Consider the following 19,994-nt stretch of genomic DNA (forward strand, 5'->3'; position numbering starts at 1 on the left):
CATTAATGGTTTTTGAACATAGATTGAGAGTGAGGGGTATATACCGCGCCTTCGATTGTAGTCATGACTCGTGACCAACTGTAACCTTCCTCGTCGGTGTAGACTGTTACCAGCTTGGCTTGGAACTCCCGATATTCTCGCTCCTCTGTGGCAATGACGGTCACGTTGATGGTCGTGTATGGGCTCATATAGCGAATCGCATTGATGGTCTGGAAGTAAGTTGTCATGTAATTTTTCAAGGTAAAGTGTATCTTGGGCTGTTTCGAGATTCCGAGAAAGATGTTATTTTTTTTTCAGGCAAAATAACCATCTTATAGACACATTAATTGATAGTTTATACTACTTGTGAAGTGTTCGTAATTAATGTGTATATATTTACTATTATAATGAGTAGTTTGTAGTCAACGTGTGTATTCCGTAAAACGGCCACCAACACATATTTGGTAAATGTCAGAAGAGTAACAGACAAAGGTCTGAACGAATCGAAAAATAAAGAATAAGCCCTTCTTATTCTGGTGCTCAAAGCAAGCAGTTGTCTTTTCTTTTGGTTCTCAAAAACAGGATTTAACAAGTGGCGACGAGGAAAAAGTGAATTCGCACAATTAGTACACATTATTGAAAAGTGAAAAGCAGAGATAAGGTGAAAAAAGAAAATTATTAATCCGATATTTTATTGTGCGGCGTTTTTTTCTTTTCTCAGTCTCAGCCAACATAGTCGGTGCGATAGACGCCAACAGACGCCATTGCGTTAGAGGAACAATTGGCCTATATAAATGTTTTGTCTTCGTCTTACGCTGAACCATCAGTGATTCCGGTGAATTTTCCTGCGTTAAATTTCGGCGGGCAGCAACTTATATTTCTAATCCAGCACGGCAAAAGCCGAAAGCAGTTTTCAGTTAGTCATATTTCACGTTATCTCCCGGAAAGGCAGTGGCAGAAACGAGAACAAGACAACGAAAGGAATCGTAAATATCTGGCAGCTGAGATTACTCGTAATTGTGTGCGATTTTTGTGGTGTCAAGAGATACAGAAATTATTAAAAATGAAAAACATGCATAGGAGGACGATGTTAACATTATGGGCCTGATTCTCGAATACACTTCACGGTGGAAACGAAATAAACGGCACGCCATTGAACTACGTTTTACGAGTTAGTGAAGTGTCGAAGATAATGATGAGTTTTCAGGCAGAATGAGCACTTTTCAAATAAAAAATCATTAATGAAAATTATCTTCTTCGTATCAAACTGGTATTCAATGTGGGTGGAGAACTTTGTTTTCTTCATGTGGTAATCCCATACAAAAATTTCATCTGAAGATAATTTGATATTATAATGATAAGTCATAATAATTCTGGATCCAACCCGGACGAGCTCTTGAGTGATATGGTCAACCGAATGTCAGCAGATTCAGATAGTGAGAATGATGAAGATGGTTCAAATTAGAAACGTACCAATTATGGCGCATCGCAGTGTGATTCGCGTATATAAAGGGTATAGTACCTACAAAAAGCCAAATATTCGCTTGGTCTGGCAACGACCGAGGCTAGACGCCAGCGGTACCCACTAGGAAGAATTTCGTAAGCGTGAATGGAAGAAGAAAATCATGGGTGGACAAATTGCCGAATCGATTGTTTCTAAGGGTGGGTTTAGACTAGTGATATATTCATGTGAAGAAATATGATGACTTCTATAATGAATATGTTCATATTTTAGGTGAACTTATTCACCTGAAGTAGAACTGCATCCAACTTTAGTGATTTCTCACCAGTGAGAAATTCTCAAGCGTTTACATATGCTGAATTTATTCAAGTTATATATACCTCAAATAAGTGTATCATATTTATTCTCACCCGTTTACACCTATTTCACGTGAATAAATCCATCTCTAGCTATAGATCTCCCTAATGTAAACCCGCCATAAGATGTTCGAAAAGTCTAAAGGCGCGTCCACATCATGCCGAATGATGCCGATCGGTCTGTACCAGGCGGCATATTCGATTCGTTATGTAATGTGGACGCCCCATCGGGTGCACGAGGCCGAAGTCCCGTCCGATGCACGAAGTCGTCACGAACAATTTTAAAGTGTAATTCTCCAAAGAGGGAAGGGCTGAAGTGTTCGTAATTAATGTGTATATATTTACTATTATAATGAGTAGTTTGTAGTTAACGTATGTATTCCGTTAAACGGCCACCAACACATGTTTGGTAAATGTCAGAAGAGTAACAGATCAAGGTCTGAACGAATCGAAAAATAAAGAATAAGCCCTTCTTATTCTGGTGCTCAAAGCAAGCAGTTGTCTTTTCTTTTGATCCTCAAACACAGGATTTAACACTTGCTTTCAACCTAAATAATCCCAACCCAAGTAGGGTAACACGGGGTGATTTGGTCATATCAGGTGATTTGGACCACCCCTTTATCTCAAAAATTGCGGCTCAACTTGGATTTTTTATAATGTCATATCCTTCTATTGTTGAACCTTATGTACCTAAAGTAAAAAAAAATTGGTAAAATTTCACAAGTAGAGGGAAACGGTAGCATAAACACAGCAAGCACTTCGATCGTCAAAAAATGTGAGTTTTCCTATAGTGGTTTTAAGGTTTTTCCCGCTAATTAAACAAACTTTTCGTGTATTATGCAGTAAAGTTCTGTTCGCCTACAAGAGGAACAATTTAATGCAGCGAAACTGTAAGTTTGATAACAATGAATGAAATTAATTGCATTTTAATTTTTGCGTGTTGTGTGGGGTGACATGGACACGTTTCTGTGGGGTGAATTGGTCCTACAGGTTTGAAACTTTTCTTTGGTCTAATTGATTCCAGATGCCGCTGAATTACAAAAAGAAGGATGGACAGACAACGTTGGAAGAAGGAGGAGCTTGAAAGAGCAACGCAGGCCATCGAGAACGGATTTTCTTTGACCAAGCATCAAAAGCGTTTGAAAATGCTCGACTAACGGTGAAAAGATTCATGCAGAATTCGAGATGGTGTCAATCCAACTTTTCTGGTCTGGAATCTGGCCAAGACACCTGGTATCGATCCCAAAACATTATTACTGATTGTAACATTATCCCAAAATACTTTACATAAGCATAAGTATGTTTTTTTCGATGAAACACACACTGGACCAAATCATCCCACAGACGGTCCAAATCACCCCGCATCAAATTTTAATGTCCAAAAATCATCTCTTTTATTTTATGATATATTAGGTAGATTGAAGCTTTATATAATGACTAAACATTATTTATTGAGAGAAAACAAGTGTAGCTCAGTATACAATTGAGGAGGCGATCTGGTGTAGTGGTAACATCCATACCTCTCACGCTGAAGATCACGAGTTCAATTCTCACTCCCGACATTCTTCCAAAAATGGAAGAGAAAAAGTGACGAACCAGCCAAAAGTGTTGAAAGTCACTATAATACAGATAAAAAAAAATCAGTATACAATGTGAAATTTTTTATTTAGACCGTATTGGTTTGCAAATATTAGGCGATTTGCTTAGGTGGTCCAAATTACCCCCTTTTCTCCTGGGTTCTTCTCGAAGTCCATCACTAGAAAACATTGAAATAAATCATTTTAATTCTTTTCTCATCATTAGAAAACATTAAAATAAACTCTTTCGCATGAATTTATCAATTCGCAGGGGAACTGGCAGAATATTTTTCAGCAACGATAATATTCTTCCGGAATCTTCTCGATGCTGGATGGCATTTAAACGAAAGAAGTTCCGCACGTATATATGTGTGTGTGTGTCGGCTGCTTTGATGTCTCAAACAGAATCGTTTTTCGGTGCTGATACTCTCTCGGTCGTCTTCTCTTCTTCTGATGGATCGGTTTTTATGCGCTCCCTCACAGTTCCAAACTAACTGAATGCGTTTCATGTCAGGTAATGAATCTCTTGATCCCTCGCCGTCCAGCTCATCCAGCACGTTCAGCTCGTTCAATAACGATGTTGTCTTGTCGATGTCCTCACAAAAAATGATTGCGTTTCATGATGATGATGTTGAATTAAAGAGGCTTTAAACTTTTCAGTTCATTCGCCTCTAACAGATTGCGTTTCACCACCAGAATATCGCTTAAGTATACTTTTTGTCCGTGATTGAATAGAAAGAAGGTGTGGTTTACGATGGCAATTTGGAAGGCAAACTAGAGGCAAATGAACTCTCTGAGTTTGAAACTTTCAGCGACTGAGCAATAATCGATTGAGAATTATGTTTTTCGCGATGCGGAACATTTTCCGTTGCGCGCGCATCCAATATTGGAAACGAACATATCCTACTGATAGGGAAGAAAAATCTTCAGAAGCTTTCCTGCTAATTGCACTTGATTGAAAAATCACAAAACCAAATGTATTTGGTCGCAGCGTTATATGTTAGAAAACATTAAAATAAACTCTTTAGCATGAATGTATTTTTCAATTCCCAGGGGAACTGACAGATTATTTTTCAGCAACAATAACATCTTCCCAGATTCTCTCCGATACTCGAAGCCCACCAGTGGTTAATGCTAACTCGATAACCACCTGTTAATAGCACTTAATTGAAAAAATATTTGGTCGCAGTTTTACATGGATAGAAAACATTAAAATAAACTCTTTCACATTTATGTATTTTTCAATTCCCAAGGAACTGGCAGATTATTTTTCAGCAGCGATTAGATCTTTCCGGAATTTTTTCGATGCTGAATGGCATCAAAACGAAAAAAAAAATCCGCGCGTGTATGTGTGTGTGTGTGTGGCGGCTGCTTCGATGTCTTCCCGGAGAACCGTTTTTCGATGCTGATACTCTCTTGGTCACTATCTCTTCTCCTCCCGATGGCTCGGCTTTTCTGCCCTCCCTCACAGTTCCAAACAAACAACATGTCTTTCAGGTTAGGTCAGGCTAGGTAATGAATATCTCGATCCCTCGATCCCTCGATCCCTCGCCGTCCAGCTCGTTCAATTATGATACAATTATGTTACCTTGTCGATGTCCTCACGAAAAATGAATACGTTTCACCACCAGAATGTCGCTTAAGTATGCTTTTTGTGCGTGATTGAATCGAGAGAAGGTGTGGTTTACGATAGCAATTTGGAAGGCAAACAAGAGGCGAATGAACTCTCTAAGTTTGAAACATTCGGCGACTGAGCAATAATCGATTGAAAATTATATAATTTTCGCGATGCGAAACATTTTCCGTTGCGCGCGCATACAATATTGGATACGAAAATTTTCTACTGATGGGGAAGAATAATTTTCAGAAGCTTTCATGTTAATTGCGATCGATTGACAAATCACAAAACAAAATGTATTTGGTTGCAGTGTTATATGGATAGAAAACATTAGAATAAACTCTTTCGCATCGATTTATTTCTCAATTCCCTGGGGAATTGGCAGGGTATTTTTCAGCAACTATTAGTTTGTTCCAGATTTTCCTTGATACTCGAAGCCCATCAGTGGTTAATGCTAACTCGATAACCACCTGTTTATAGCACTTGATTGAAAAATATTTGGTCGCAGTGTTACATGGATAGAAAACATTAAAATAAACTCTTTCACATGAATATATTTTTCAATTCCCAGGGGAACTGGCAGATTATTTTTCAGCAACGATTAGTTCTTTCCAGATTTTCCTCAATACTCTAAGCCCACCAATGGTTAATGCTAACTCGATAACCACATGTTAATAGCAATTAATTGAAAAATATTTGGTCGCAGTGTTACATGGATAGAAAACATTAAAATGAACTCTTTCGCATGAATGTATTATTCAGTTCCCAGAGGAACTGGCAGATTATTTTTCAGCAACGATTGAATCTTTCCGGAATTTTCTCGATGCTGAATGGCATTCAAACGAAGAGTTCCGCGCGTGTATGTGTGTGTGTGGCGGCTGCTCCGAACTCTTCCCGGGGAACCGTTTGTGGCATCACTCTCCTCTTGATGGATTCCCTTCTGGCCTAAGGTGCACAAACAGGCTCTTGGTGACACCGTTCATCCGCGCTTTCATGATAAACGAAGAGCTTCACCACAACAGCGACAACATGCTCCAATCGCTGTTCAATTATAACTGAGTGGATTTCCGAGCGGCGCTCGCATATATACCGATTGGTGATTTCAATAGCCTGTTGTGAAAGCAATTTTAAGGCTATTGAAACAAGTTTTTGGATCAAAAAGTAACAAGTATATAACGCGTAGACATTTTATCTTTCGAATGAATTGTTTATCATACCATTTCGTTCAGTTGTTTAGGAGCTATTAACGCTCAAAATCTCGGTCTCCGGCGTAACGCTTTCGTTTTCGAAACTTTGATTTTACACCCCGGTATAGAAATGAAAGACGTAGTCCTACGTCAAAATACGGGAAAGTAAAAAGATAAAATCCAAATTGTAAAATTTGTAAAAGAGGACTTAACGCACTTTGTGCAGCAAACCATAATTGCGAATGAAATTGTGTAATTAGAATTCTCTCATTATTTAAAAAAAATCTATATAAATGGGCCTGATCACGAACGTCACTTCACGGTGAAAACGAAGTGAATTATATACAACGTTATTACGGGTGCCACCGTGTGTGTAGAATCCGGAATAGTTCATCCGTCGTGACAATTTTGATGAACTCGGTGTTATTATGAATACCACGATACTGTCACGTCACGGGGAAAAACAAGTATATTTGTCACTTGTGATTTAGATGGTGAAAGCTAGACACGCGGAATGGAGTAAGTTTAATTTCGGATTTATTTAGCTTTTTTGCTAACATTTTGAATCTTGTCTTGTTTTTTGAGAAAGAAAAGATAAACAAACAGCAATTTACCCGCTTGGTGGCATTTTTAGAACGGAATTCTGACATATCCAGAGAATGTAAATTTGTTTATTTGGATTCGATGAATGCGCTATGGGATGTAATTGAGGACTAAAAATGTAGCTCTCGTAGACCGATTGAAACATGGCGAAAGGTCTAATTTCGATTGCCCTAAATGAATAGAAAATTTTGTTGATATTTTGAATATAAAATAATAACTGTAATGTTTTTCCAACATTGCAGAGCTGGTTTTTGTAATTCAAACATTCAGGACGATAGTTACATCGAATAAGGTCATTTATCTTTTGTTTTTAAGTAATAGATATTTTCAACGATATTGTTTTAAAGACATACTTTGAATGAAAGAATATTTAAGTTTTAGCTTTTAAATTAATGATTTTTAAATTATTCTCTAGTTCTTTTTCCATAATTTTGATTTCAGTCTAAAGAAAATCTGAATAATTTTCTGCTTTTGGAAAATTCCTTGAAACTCATCAGATGTTTTTTAATATGAAAATTATGCTTCTGACCGACGCTACTGACCAGTTTCTGTTCAAATAATTATATCAAACCTCATGTCCCATATATCAAATTACACGAGAATGGGAAGGATAAGAAACTTCAGAATCCCATATGGGAGTAGCTCAGACTATACTGATCATGAGATGGATAAATTCGGGTTTATTCTGAGATATAGAAGATATTATTATTCATCAAAATTGTAGAAACGGTTCTTAAAAAATGATTCTAACCTTGACCTATACTAAATACTTCTCACTCTTCAAACGAGTATGACAGAGCTGAGTACAAGAGTATATGAGATATCGATTATGAAACTCATGATAGTCATGCTTTATCTCTAGAGTAATTTATAGAAAGAGCAAATAAAACTACATGTTTAACAACTACATTATTCAAGAGCAACCAAATATTAAGTGAAGTGTAAGTGACGTGAAAGCGTTTGTGACAGTGATGTTCGTGATCAGGCCCAATAAGTTAATGTTGATAAATTTTATAAATCCCACTTTTATATCTTATTATATGTTCATGATTGCCACTCAATAATACAAGTCTGTCAATTGGTATGTTCACACTTCAAGAAATAAACACTCACTTTTAAATGTAGAAAACTGGTTTATTGATGTTAAAATTACAGCTTTAAAAAGAGGTTCTCCACGCGACCGTTCGCGTGGAGTGTCTTGCTAGAACTGACTTACCACTAAACTCAAAAGTCTTAACTTAACTTCCTAAACAATTGTGTAGAGTTCTTAAGTAATGCATTGGGAGGAGCCAAGTTAACTTCAGGGGGAAAATAGCCAATCAATCGAATGCAATGTTCGATGAGAAAGGGGTCAATAAAATAAAAATGCTTACTGCGCTCGTAAGCGCGCATATCGGTTTCATGGGAAACCTCATCGCGTATTTCATTGGAATAGAATTAGGTCTCGTTTTGGTTTTTAGTTTATTGCCTCTAGCTGCGCGCGACATGATGTAAGAATGCATTCATATCGCTAACGCGTGTTGCTAGTTTTTATGGCTGAGTGTGGGGAAAAGCAATTAACGAAATTTTGCAGTTGTGCTTGAGGAATGTTTCATGGGAATCGTAAATCGAAGTGTATGCGCATGAGTCATTATGAAACAATCAACTGCACTGGAGAAATTTAGTAGTAAAAGCAGCTACCAAATCTTTAGTAGCCAAAACATTGGTAAAATATACAAATGTTTTGTAAATATTACTAAAATTGCGTAAAAGCGATGTCAGACGCAATGAACGTTCCTACCAGAGATTCGTAGATTTTACTTCATACCATTAGTAACTTTGTTTTTTTGTCATACCTAACATCTGTGATGTGCGCACTTTGCAATCGCCATTTCTATTTTGGAGATGAATCGATTCGGAGGTAAGCATTTTGTTGATGTTACGTTTCATTTCATATATACATATTTAATATTATTAACATATGTATTTCTTCTTCTTCTTTTTTGGCTTTAAGAGGGTTTAAACTTTTCAGTTCATTCGCCTCTAGAACATATGTATTTCTTTTCTTCATAGAGACACGAGAGAACAAAATGCGGATGAAACGTGCTGGTGCTACCGACACTCCCTAAATAATGCAAACTAGAGCGATGCAGCAGGAAGAGGAACGGGAACTTTCCTCGTATACGCTGCTCATAGAATAAGTTATATATTATTATTATAATGTATTCTAAGTATGTGGAGTTAAATGTAATCAAATAGAATTTTTTAAATTAAAAATAATTATTAGAAAACATTTTTATTATCCCTGATGATTATCTCTCACAAATGAGAAGCAAAATTGTCACTGATATTGCACCAATGTTGGACCAACAAATAGTAGTTTGTTTGACGTTTGTGCCTTCCATTTTTCTTTCGTAATATGTACCAATGATTAGTAGGGTAGAAAATGACTAGAGAATTGGTGACATGTACCAAAAAATTCGTCGTATTTACTAACTATTCATCTCAGTGTGCTTATGAGGATGGGTTTTGGAGATGGATTTAAAATGGGATATGAAATGGGATTTGAAATGGGATTTGGACATGGGATTTGAAAATCATACTACACATACAACCAAACATTTTCAGATGAACAGTGATTGGCTTCTAATTGGACATATCAAGGCACTACTCAGTTTCGCATTAGAAACGATTGTGACCTGTGATTGGACATGTCAACAAACACTACATTATGTGAAAAACAAGTTAAAACAGGAAAATTATTGAAAATATAACAAATAACCATTAGAAAAGTTTGTAAAATACATAATCTAGTTAAATGATTGGAAAAAGGTGGAAACAATCCTAAAAATTATCGTGTTGTAGGAACTTGCACAAAGGATGTTTACAAAAATGTCCTACTAGAGGATCAAATGTCGAATTATTCGTGTCGCATTACATGGCTGTCCAATTTGTACTCTACAACGTAGAAATATTTAGAGGGATGAGATTATGATTGTTGGAAATTTTGTCATAAAATTTGTCGCATTTCAGATCAAAGTTCCGTTTGACAAACATCACAGCTTTCATAGTTCAACTTTCTGAAAGAGGCACTTGATTCATTTTCTATTGATTTCATCATAATCGTGGATTTTCGCCAACAGTGCTTGGGAATCTGTCAATATCCAATGAACCACAATAAGTCATGCTAGTTACAATTCACGAATATAATTACATTGTGTTTGTGTAAATTTGTAAAACTGTAGCTATTCTAAAAATTATAAAATAAGTACTATTAAAGGGTGTGTCACATCAAATTGCATCACGGAAAAAACGCTGTAGAAATTCGCCCAGTAGACCGATCCTTTTGAAAATTTTAGACAGTAAAATAAAAACTATTAAACAACTTTTGGCATTTTCTTTTTATTCATACTTCGAGCCCAAGCCCATATGTTCGCACCTTCCTCTTTACCCCGTCCATAAGGTTCTGTACAACGTCAGGTTGTAGTTTTTTTTGAACAGAAACCCATTTTCTCTTGAAGTCCGCCTCCGATTTGACAACTTTTGGGTTCTTCCGGAGGGCCTGCTTCATAATCGCCCAATATTTCTCTATTGGGCGAAGCTCCGGCGCGTTGGGCGGGTTCATTTCCTTTGGCACGAAGGTGACCCCGTTGGCTTTGTACCACTCCAACACGTCCTTTGAATAGTGGCACGAAGCGAGATCCGGCCAGAAGATGGCCGGGCCCTCGTGCTGCTTCAATAGTGGTAGTAAGCGCTTCTGTAGGCACTCCTTAAGGTAAACCTGCCCGTTTACCGTGCCGGTCATCACGAAGGGGGCGCTCCGCTTTCCGCAAGAGCAGATCGCTTGCCACACCATGTACTTTTTGGCAAACTTGGATAGTTTCTGCTTGCGAATCTCCTCCGGAACGCTGAATTTGTCCTCTGCGGAGAAGAACAACAGGCTCGGCAACTGACGAAAGTCCGCTTTGACGTAGGTTTCGTCGTCCATTACCAGGCAATGCGGCTTCGTCAGCATTTCGGTGTACAGCTTTCGGGCTCGCGTCTTCCCCACCATGTTTTGCCTTTCGTCGCGGTTAGGAGCCTTCTGAACCTTGTATATACGCAGGCCCTCCAGCTGCTTGGTCCGCTGGACGAATGAACTTGACAAATTCAGCTTATTGGCGACATCCCGGACCGAACTTCTCGGATCACGTCTAAACTGCTTAACTACGCGCTTGTGATCTTTTTCACTGACGGAGCATCCATTTTTGCCGTTCGTCACCTTCCGGTCGATGGTTAGGTTCTCGAAGTATCGTTTTAGTACTCTGCTGACCGTGGATTGGACGATTCCCAGCATCTTACCGATGTCCCGATGTGACAACTCCGGATTCTCGAAATGAGTGCACAGGATTAATTCACGACGCTCTTTTTCGTTCGACGACATTTTTCCAAATTTACGAAAAATTGGCAGTGAAGCATGGCCAACGTGATCTATACACTCTTATCTGATTATAAGCGAAAGCTGAAGATATAATTCCTAAAAATTAAATTTCTACAGCGATTTTTCCGTGATGCAATTTGATGTGACACACCCTTTAGCTACGCGTAATAATATTTGTTGTTTTTCTTAGCTATGTGGCTAGGAACATTGATCACAGTTGTTATCAATTACCAAAGTTTAAACAATTAAAAACCGTTGAAAAAATAAAAATACGATACAGGTACACCCAGGTTTTTTTTCACGCGATGGATTCGTAACTCGTAAAAAAATCCGCGTAAAAACGCGTTAATTGGAAAATCCGCGTAAAAAAAACTCGTGAAAAACCTGGGTGTACACTGCACTGATTTAATACTTTTTATCTATTTTAATTTAATTTAATCGTTTAAATCCAAATTCGATGGGTTATCACGGTTAGGTTTTCGACATAGTTGAGTCATCGAACGTATTCTACAACATTTTCATCGTTTCGGCACAATAAATTTTGTTTAAAAACACAAAATTTCACACAATATCTTTGACTAATGAAATTATCCATATCAAAAATCGCCAAGCAAACCCAAATGACCTGGTTCCTAATAACGCTGTAAATAAGCTGAAGGATAGATCGCGCTCAAAGTTCACATTAAGGTTACTGTCAGTAGGATCAACTTGAAATACAATAAAAAATTGTGTAGCGCGAAGATTTAAAATTACAAATTTTCGGTGTATACACTCGACAAAAAAACGAGAGCTACGCAACTAAATCAACTCTTGTCGCACGATACTTTGACAATACGCTTCAAACCCATCTCAACACTCAACTGGATTCCGAGGGTACGCATAGTATATTGTACTTCTGGTACAATTTGCGATGAAGTGCTCCTCTAATTTACTCCAAACTTTGATCGATTCCTTTTGATTATACCGGTGGGATGATTATTTTTTGAACTCATACAAAAACATCTCTGTATTGAAAGGTCCTACAGGATCGTTATAAAAATCAAATGAAAGTGGTTCTGCAAAAATTAGTGCGTTACCGGCTACAAGTTCACTCTGATCTGCACAATTTGTTAAGAACTTTAACGCTAGCGAATTTGTGAACAAATGTCCAGATGCAGTGAATGCAATGATACGGAAGCATTACGTTGTCGACTATTTAGACAGCGGAGAGGAAGCGATTAGAAGAGTGGAAGAATTGACGTTCGTTCATTCGAGAGGCGCATCCATATTTTGTGGGTGAATGTTAAATTCAGCGAACATGTTACAGAAGTTGAGTGAGTTCCCAAGAAATTCCTCAGAAACTCCAAGGACGAATGTTAGGAGATTATGTATGCCATGAGTTGATATCTGTACAGACTCTGAGGAACTTCGTTACCGTACCTGAGTAGCCTGAGTGGAGCTATTCAAGATAGTGCCTATATGCCCCTCTGAGATTTATATCTCTCATCACAGTTCACGGAATAATCCTGTACACAATGCTGGACAGCTAGAAGTCGTACATTCTTTTTCAACAGAATCATGCAAGATGGATGTTCGGCTGTTTGTGACAAGAAGTGAATCTCCTTCAGAAATTTACAGCGATAATGCGACAAACTTTCTAGATACCTGTACCGAACTTCGGAGCAAAATCTTGCCCATTTACGGGAACTCGAAAATTTCGTCTGGGTCCTTAATCATCCGTTGTATTCACCTGATTTTGCACACTGCGACTGTTTTCTTTTCAAAAAGTGAATGCAAAATCAAAAGGGTAACAAACATTCGAATGGCTTCAACCAAAACTATGGACCATAACCTTGAATGAATCGGATGTCAGAATCAGCTAGAGAAGCCAGCATGTCTAATTTGGCAACAAAGAAGTGACAGGAAGATCACCTTTCATGCGTTGAAGGGCAATTTTATGATCCAGGGATTGCAGACTGAAGATACGATGTAAAGGGTGTGTCACATCAAATTGCATCACGGAAAAAACGCTGTAGAAATTCGCCCAGTAGACCGATCCTTTTGAAAATTTTAGACAGTAAAATAAAAACTATTAAACAACTTTTGGCATTTTCTTTTTATTCATACTTCGAGCCCAGGCCCGTATGCTCGCACCTTCCTCTTTACCCCGTCCATAAGGTTCTGTACAACGTCAGGTTGTAGTTTTTTTTGAACAGAAATCCATTTTCTCTTGAAGTCCGCCTCCGATTTGACAACTTTTGGGTTCTTCCGGAGGGCCTGCTTCATAATCGCCCAATATTTCTCTATTGGGCGAAGCTCCGGCGCGTTAGGCGGGTTCATTTCCTTTGGCACGAAGGTGACCTCGTTGGCTTCGTACCACTCCAACACGTCCTCTGAATAGTGGCACGAAGCGAGATCCGGCCAGAAGATGGTCGGGCCCTCGTGCTGCTTCAATAGTGGTAGTAAGCGCTTCTGTAGGCACTCCTTAAGGTAAACCTGCCCGTTTACCGTGCCGGTCATCACGAAGGGGGCGCTCCGCTTTCCGCAAGAGCAGATCGCTTGCCACACCATGTACTTTTTGGCAAACTTTGATAGTTTCTGCTTGCGAATCTCCTCCGGAACGCTGAATTTGTCCTCTGCGGAGAAAAACAACAGGCCCGGCAGCTGACGAAAGTCCGCTTTGACGTAGGTTTCGTCGTCCATTACCAGGCAATGCGGCTTCGTCAGCATTTCGGTGTACAGCTTCCGGGCTCGCGTCTTCCTCACCATGTTTTGTCTTTCGTCGCGGTTAGGAGCCTTCTGAACCTTGTATGTACGCAGGCCCTCCCGCTGCTTGGTCCGCTGGACGAATGAACTTGACAAATTCAGCTTATTGGCGACATCCCGGACCGAACTTCTCGGATCACGTCTAAACTGCTTAACTACGCGCTTGTGATCTTTTTCACTGACGGAGCATCCATTTTTGCCGTTCTTCACCTTCCGGTCGATGGTTAGGTTCTCGAAGTATCGTTTTAGTACTCTGCTGACCGTGGATTGGACGATTCCCAGCATCTTACCGATGTCCCGATGTGACAACTCCGGATTCTCGAAATGAGTGCGCAGGATTAATTCACGACGCTCTTTTTCGTTCGACGACATTTTTCCAAATTTACGAAAAATTGACAGTGAAGCATGGCCAACGTGATCTATACACTCTTATCTGATTATAAGCGAAAGCTGAAGATATAATTCCTAAAAATTAAATTTCTACAGCGTTTTTTCCGTGATGCAATTTGATGTGACACACCCTTTAAAATAAACGAAATAAATGTATCCAAAAACGCGTTTTTCTCGAAACCATGTTTCGCAAACTGGTGTGAGTTCTACCTTCGGAACTGCCATCCAATTTCGATGAAATAGTTTTTTCTAGATTCTCCACTAAATATCTTGTCATCGTACGTAGGATTTTTTCGATATCTTGAAAAATAATATTTGGTGAATGTTTTTGTCTCGATTTTTGAGGTAAAAGCGCATTTTTTTACAAAAAATGTCGCCATTTCGTTAAAAATCAATATTTCGAAAAAATCCTACGTACGATGACAGGAAATATATCCAAGATCACGTAAAAACAATTGTTTGAAATCGGTCCACTAAAAAATCTTGTAGAACTCCCACCAGTTTACAAGGTTTTGGCGGCAAGGGTTCAACATACCGATTGCAGCTATTCAGGGGACAGTCCAATTGGCACCAATTTTTGTTTTGTTTGTTAAATAACATATACCTAATAAAACTGTGATATCACATTAATCTTAGTAATTTATTTTCTCGTTGAAAAAAGTCGCGAAAATCTCGCGAATTTTTTCATGGTGTTCAGTGTACTACCCCTTTAAGACAATGTAAAAAGTCTATTCATCAAACATGAAAATAACTTATTCAAGTTCGAAAGTTCATTTTCACTACCAGTCTCGAAACTTAATGAACACACTGTGTATTTCATAACAATATCTTTGTGTCACTCATTACGATAACTTCCATTTAGACGTTTGTGACCCGAATGACACTTGATAGCACTTTTACATAATTAACAATAGTGATGAAATCATCATTTTAAGAATATGTCTGTTTTGCCACAGTTTTATTGTTCTGGCAATGAATCGATAACGTAAATTGTCCCAGATTGAAAGTCAATAAAATTGATAAGTGTTGATCATATTTACCTGAAATACCCTGCTATAGAATGTTTCCCCGGTCACCGTTTTGTAGCGCACAAGTTTTCCTCGGTAGACAGAAAGTGGAAGACCGTGAGCGACTGTCGCCGGGAGCTGGTGCTCTAGCCGTGAATCCGACAGATAGGATATATCTTGATCGACGTATTTGTACGATGCATCACGATTCTTCAGCGTCGCGTACGCCAACACTGGTGTCCCGAGACGCGTTGAATTAGTCCATTTTTTGTACGTGATATCTCTCAGTTCGTATCGTTCAGCATACTTCTCGCCAAGGATCAGTACCGAACCTTTCTGTGATGATTGAGAACGTGAAATTTTTTGATGAACGACGCTGACTTTGTTCTCTAAATACTCACCAACTCGCCATTTTCGTTTGCACACGTGTCCGTTGTGGGATCGTATACGCATATTCCGCTTAGATCTTCCTTATTGGCAGCTTTGGCCACGAACTTCAAACTCGTGTCCAATTCTGGCAACTGTTGGAATTTATCAGCCGTTATCCATAATAATAATCCATGCGCTCCTTCCTTGCAAAGGTTCTGGACGTTGCGGTCAATGTGATCCACACTCAATGATTTGACGGCTATGCCCATCAACGTGGAATTGCTATCGCAATTTCCTGTCAGAAATGACTAAATGATTGAAGAAAACGGAAAAACTGCGTTAGACGTCCCATCAAGATAACCACTGCCAGACTGATTTCATTGTGATTATCACCGCTCAACGACAGTTTTACAGCTCACCTTAACATCCACTTCCGGTTGGCTACCTGCGAAAATATTGCTTCCGAAAACACATCCTGACCCGAACGCAATCAAAAACCCCACCACTGTGCACAATTGAGCGTTGAGTCTCATCTCGAAACGCCTGATCGGTTCTGCTTGCAAGTTCTGACTAAATCAGGGTGGGAAAATCAAACACTAACCTACCGGATCAATTCCGCATAATATGTGCTGATAAGCTGATACCGTCCGTGTCATTCGTTGCCATTCCGTGAAAGAATTCATATTGACGATATCGATTTTTATGGGCTAAGTTGAGCCCACTTATCTTTACCTGTTTGTTTTCGTAGCGATTAATCGCGGAACGTTCGTTTCGCGTTATGCCATCCGAGATACCGAGATAGGAATGGGTCGGGTTGCATCGTTCCAAATTTTGGCGTTTTTTGGCAGTTGGTCGTAAAATGCACATTTTTTAATAATGAAGAATTTTCTAAACTTGAGTTTTCAAATGTTAAATTTATCACTTATTAATAAATTTAAACTGCCACCCAAAAACCCCACCAAACATTCATTTCACGAAAAAAAAATAAAACGAAAAAGATGAATCGGACTACCCCATATCTCCCATCTTGCAGTTATCCTCAGAAGTTGTCCTTTCACTCGCCCGTTTTTGCGGCTTCGAGATAAGCACGTTGCTACGGGCCACCATGTAGAGAAATGCGGGGCAAAGGCGCATTGGCTATTTTGAAGCAAACGAGCATAAAATTTCGACAACAGTGTAGTCGTTTGATTCATTATTACACTAGCAGCTCACACATATAAAAAAAGATACATTTCATGAAAGTGGCAAAAAGTTATAAGATAAAAAGAGTTTTGCGATATTTTGATCTAATTTTTCCAATTTTGGAGATGACGATTTACTTACCTAAAATAAATGGTAAGTTCGAAACTACACTGTCAAGGAAACCTTCATTCTATAGTAGATGATAGTGCGTATTCGTTTTCAAAAATTCGATTAGTTCAAAAACAGCTTGTGGGGCAAAGGTGCGCAGTGGCTGTGGGGTAAAAGCTCGCACTAGCGTTTTCATGTTTTCAATAAAAATTTTAACGGGGCCCACAAGAAGAAAACTGATTTGAAGAAATACACTCCAGAAATGCTCAAATGGCCCGACAGAGGCTTCGGGAGGGAGTATCAAAGTGTCGGATTGCGGAAGACCTCGGTATTTCTGAATCAGCACTGAGGAAGAGGGTCTTATCAGAAAGTGATTTATGATTTGAATCTTCTTTTATAGACATTTCTACTTCTGCTGGAATGTGTTAGCGAGCACATAGTGCGGTTCAGATAGGTATTTACGAGTGAGCAGTCTGAGGATCTGCAGGCCACTGGACAAAGTTTTCTATAGTATGACTCTCAAAGATTTACGGCGCATGGCGTTAGATTTTTCGGAAGCCAACAACCTCCAACACGAATTCAACAAAGTTGCAAAACTAGCAGGAAGAAATTGGGCTTCTAGCTTCACGTGGAACCACCGTCTGTCTCTTCGAACCCCACAACAGCACAACGAAGCAACAGCGCTCCAAGGCAAAGCGTCGGAATCCTCAGAACCGAAATCCAAGATGAGGAATAAAAATAAACAATTGCTTGAAAATAATTCAAAATGATTTTCGAATGATAAATGTTTTTATTTTCACCATGCACTATGGGACAAAGGTGCGCATTTGTCTTTTTGTATTAAAATAGGTATTTGTCCAATTACAAACACAACTCGAGAAATGCTTGTACTACGTTTCGAAGGTAATATATATATAGTTACAATTTGGTAAGCAAACAGAATTTCATTTGCTTTCATTTAAAGAGTTATTGGACGACAACAGTTAGGTGCGCACCTTTGCCCCGCATTACTCTATATGTGAAAAGGTATCCGAAAATAATGCAAGTGTTTACCAATAATTACTTACCTGATCCTACAGAATAAAAGAGTAACAATTTTACTCAGAATATTATTTTATGATCGTTGTTGTGAGCGATGAATAGTTATCTACAGGTTCTTTCAGATTAAACGCTCACACAAAAAAAATCGAATAGCTCCTTATACTTTTTTTCGCTCCGTCGTTGGTAACACTGCATTCCCCACTTCGGGACGATAATATTCGGCTACACGTTCAGTGTGATCGGATGGTTTTTAGTGTCAAGATGTACAATTTACAAGAACGTGTATTTTTAGTGAAATCGTATTATTCGAGCAACCGAAGCCTTAATGAAACTTTGTCCTTTTATGGGAAGAATTTCAACATTTCTCGTCGTCGATTACTTTCTCTGGGTGTACGTGAAGAACCGCTGCTATGTTAATAAGCCCCAAAATTTGGAAGAACTTAAGGTGAAGGTGGAAGCTAGCCATTGTAGTAGTATAGGTAAACCCACGTGTAAAAATGGGGTAATAGTGTTTGTGAGAGAAGAGCGAAGCACATGTAAATAGATCAATTCACTTATCAGACTGTGTGGCGCTTCATTGACACTGACAATACTGATTATACGCGAGCGTAACATGAGCAAATTTATAACACATGCGAATTGGGCCTCTTTTGATATTAACAAGTTCTTCCGCATGCTGATAATTCCTTCATATTTTCCTTCGTTGGTCGTATTGTTTTCACATATTCACGTTGGAGAGCCTTAACTCTTCTCTTCGTTGGCCGAGGCATTTTGATTGAATGTAGTACTTTTCCGTTTATTGTTTTTGAAAGCATAGGCAGCCGTGGCAGTGTTCCGAGCTCTGCAATACAATTTTCTTACCCAATGTTGAAGTTGCTAAAACTTACATTATAGACCCATTAAACGTAAACATAATGATTGTATTGATATCAACACAATTTTATTCTATTGATTTTCATGATATGAAACGCTATGACTCAGTAATAACATTTTATTGAGTGGTTTTGATAGATGTTTCGATGATGTTGTCTGGCATCAGTGTCGAAAAAATAACGATGCTTTCACCAATACAAACAAAACCATTGTCGAAGATTGAAAAATGAAAATTGACCTTTCAGAGCACTTGCTCGAGTTTTCCGACGTTGTTCACTATACCGGGCGACAGCAGATGAAAATTTAATATCTTGTGAGTAATCGATTAGAGTTTGGTTGATATTACTTCATGGGAAGTGTGCGAAAACGATCATTTTCTCCACACTGTTTCGCAAAATTATTGATTTTCGGGCGAAGGGTGAGGGAGGGAGATGAAAGAAATGAGCGTCATTGTGGCACCCATTTGTGGCTAGCTTCCACCTTCACCTTAAAGAAAAAATAATTCGGATTTTCAACAGCATCGAAGTCGTAATGTTAGGGTTGTGCATGAAGAATTTTGTTCACCGTCTAATACGCGTTATCGAAAAAAGGAATGGTAACATCGAAAATATCCTGAAATAGGCTTTATTTTCGCTTTTTAAAAATAAAAATCGGTTCACTTTTGTAGAATTTGTTACGTAAGCGTTTAATCTGAAAGACCCTGCTTTGTTATTCAGCTGAAAGCAAAAGTTCAATGTTCAACAAGAATTTTATGTGTGGCAATCATTCACTGGTACTTGAATCCTGCAACACCCCTTTTAATTATCGTAAACTGTTGAAGTAACCTCTTTTCAATGGCTCAAGGAACAATGGGCACACATCTGATCATCCTCCTTGAAATTGCTGCGAACTTAGAGCTACTAGAATGGCTTATGAAAATATTCGAGTGGGATTGATGTGCTTCCCATAGTACAGCAAAATGAAGAAAAAAGCACACACATGTGCTGCTATCTGATAAGATACCGAAGGCACGTTCCTCGTGGTGACTTCAACGACGAAACGCGTCAACTTTCTCTACAGTTCGCGATGAGTTATTGCTCGATAAGCGTTTGTTTCTCA

At 38.7% G+C, this 19,994-nt stretch overlaps 1 protein-coding gene across 1 annotated transcript in view; it reads right to left on the reverse strand.

Annotated features, from left to right (window-relative positions):
• Nucleotides 1-16,343, reverse strand: part of LOC129769584 (enolase-binding protein-like) — a 16,860-nt gene extending 517 nt beyond the window's left edge. Inside the window, exons 1-4 of the mRNA XM_055771945.1 lie at nt 16,112-16,343; nt 15,725-16,000; nt 15,357-15,659; nt 45-209 (exon numbers count right to left, since the gene is read on the reverse strand). Of these exons, the coding sequence (XP_055627920.1) occupies nt 45-209; nt 15,357-15,659; nt 15,725-16,000; nt 16,112-16,225 (858 nt within the window). The 5' untranslated portion in view covers nt 16,226-16,343. The remainder of the gene's footprint in view (nt 1-44; nt 210-15,356; nt 15,660-15,724; nt 16,001-16,111) is intronic.
• Between the last annotated feature and the right edge of the window lie 3,651 nt (nt 16,344-19,994).

This window comes from Toxorhynchites rutilus, chromosome 2 (genome assembly GCF_029784135.1).
Source record: "Toxorhynchites rutilus septentrionalis strain SRP chromosome 2, ASM2978413v1, whole genome shotgun sequence".
Classification (NCBI taxonomy): Eukaryota; Metazoa; Arthropoda; class Insecta; order Diptera; family Culicidae; genus Toxorhynchites; species Toxorhynchites rutilus.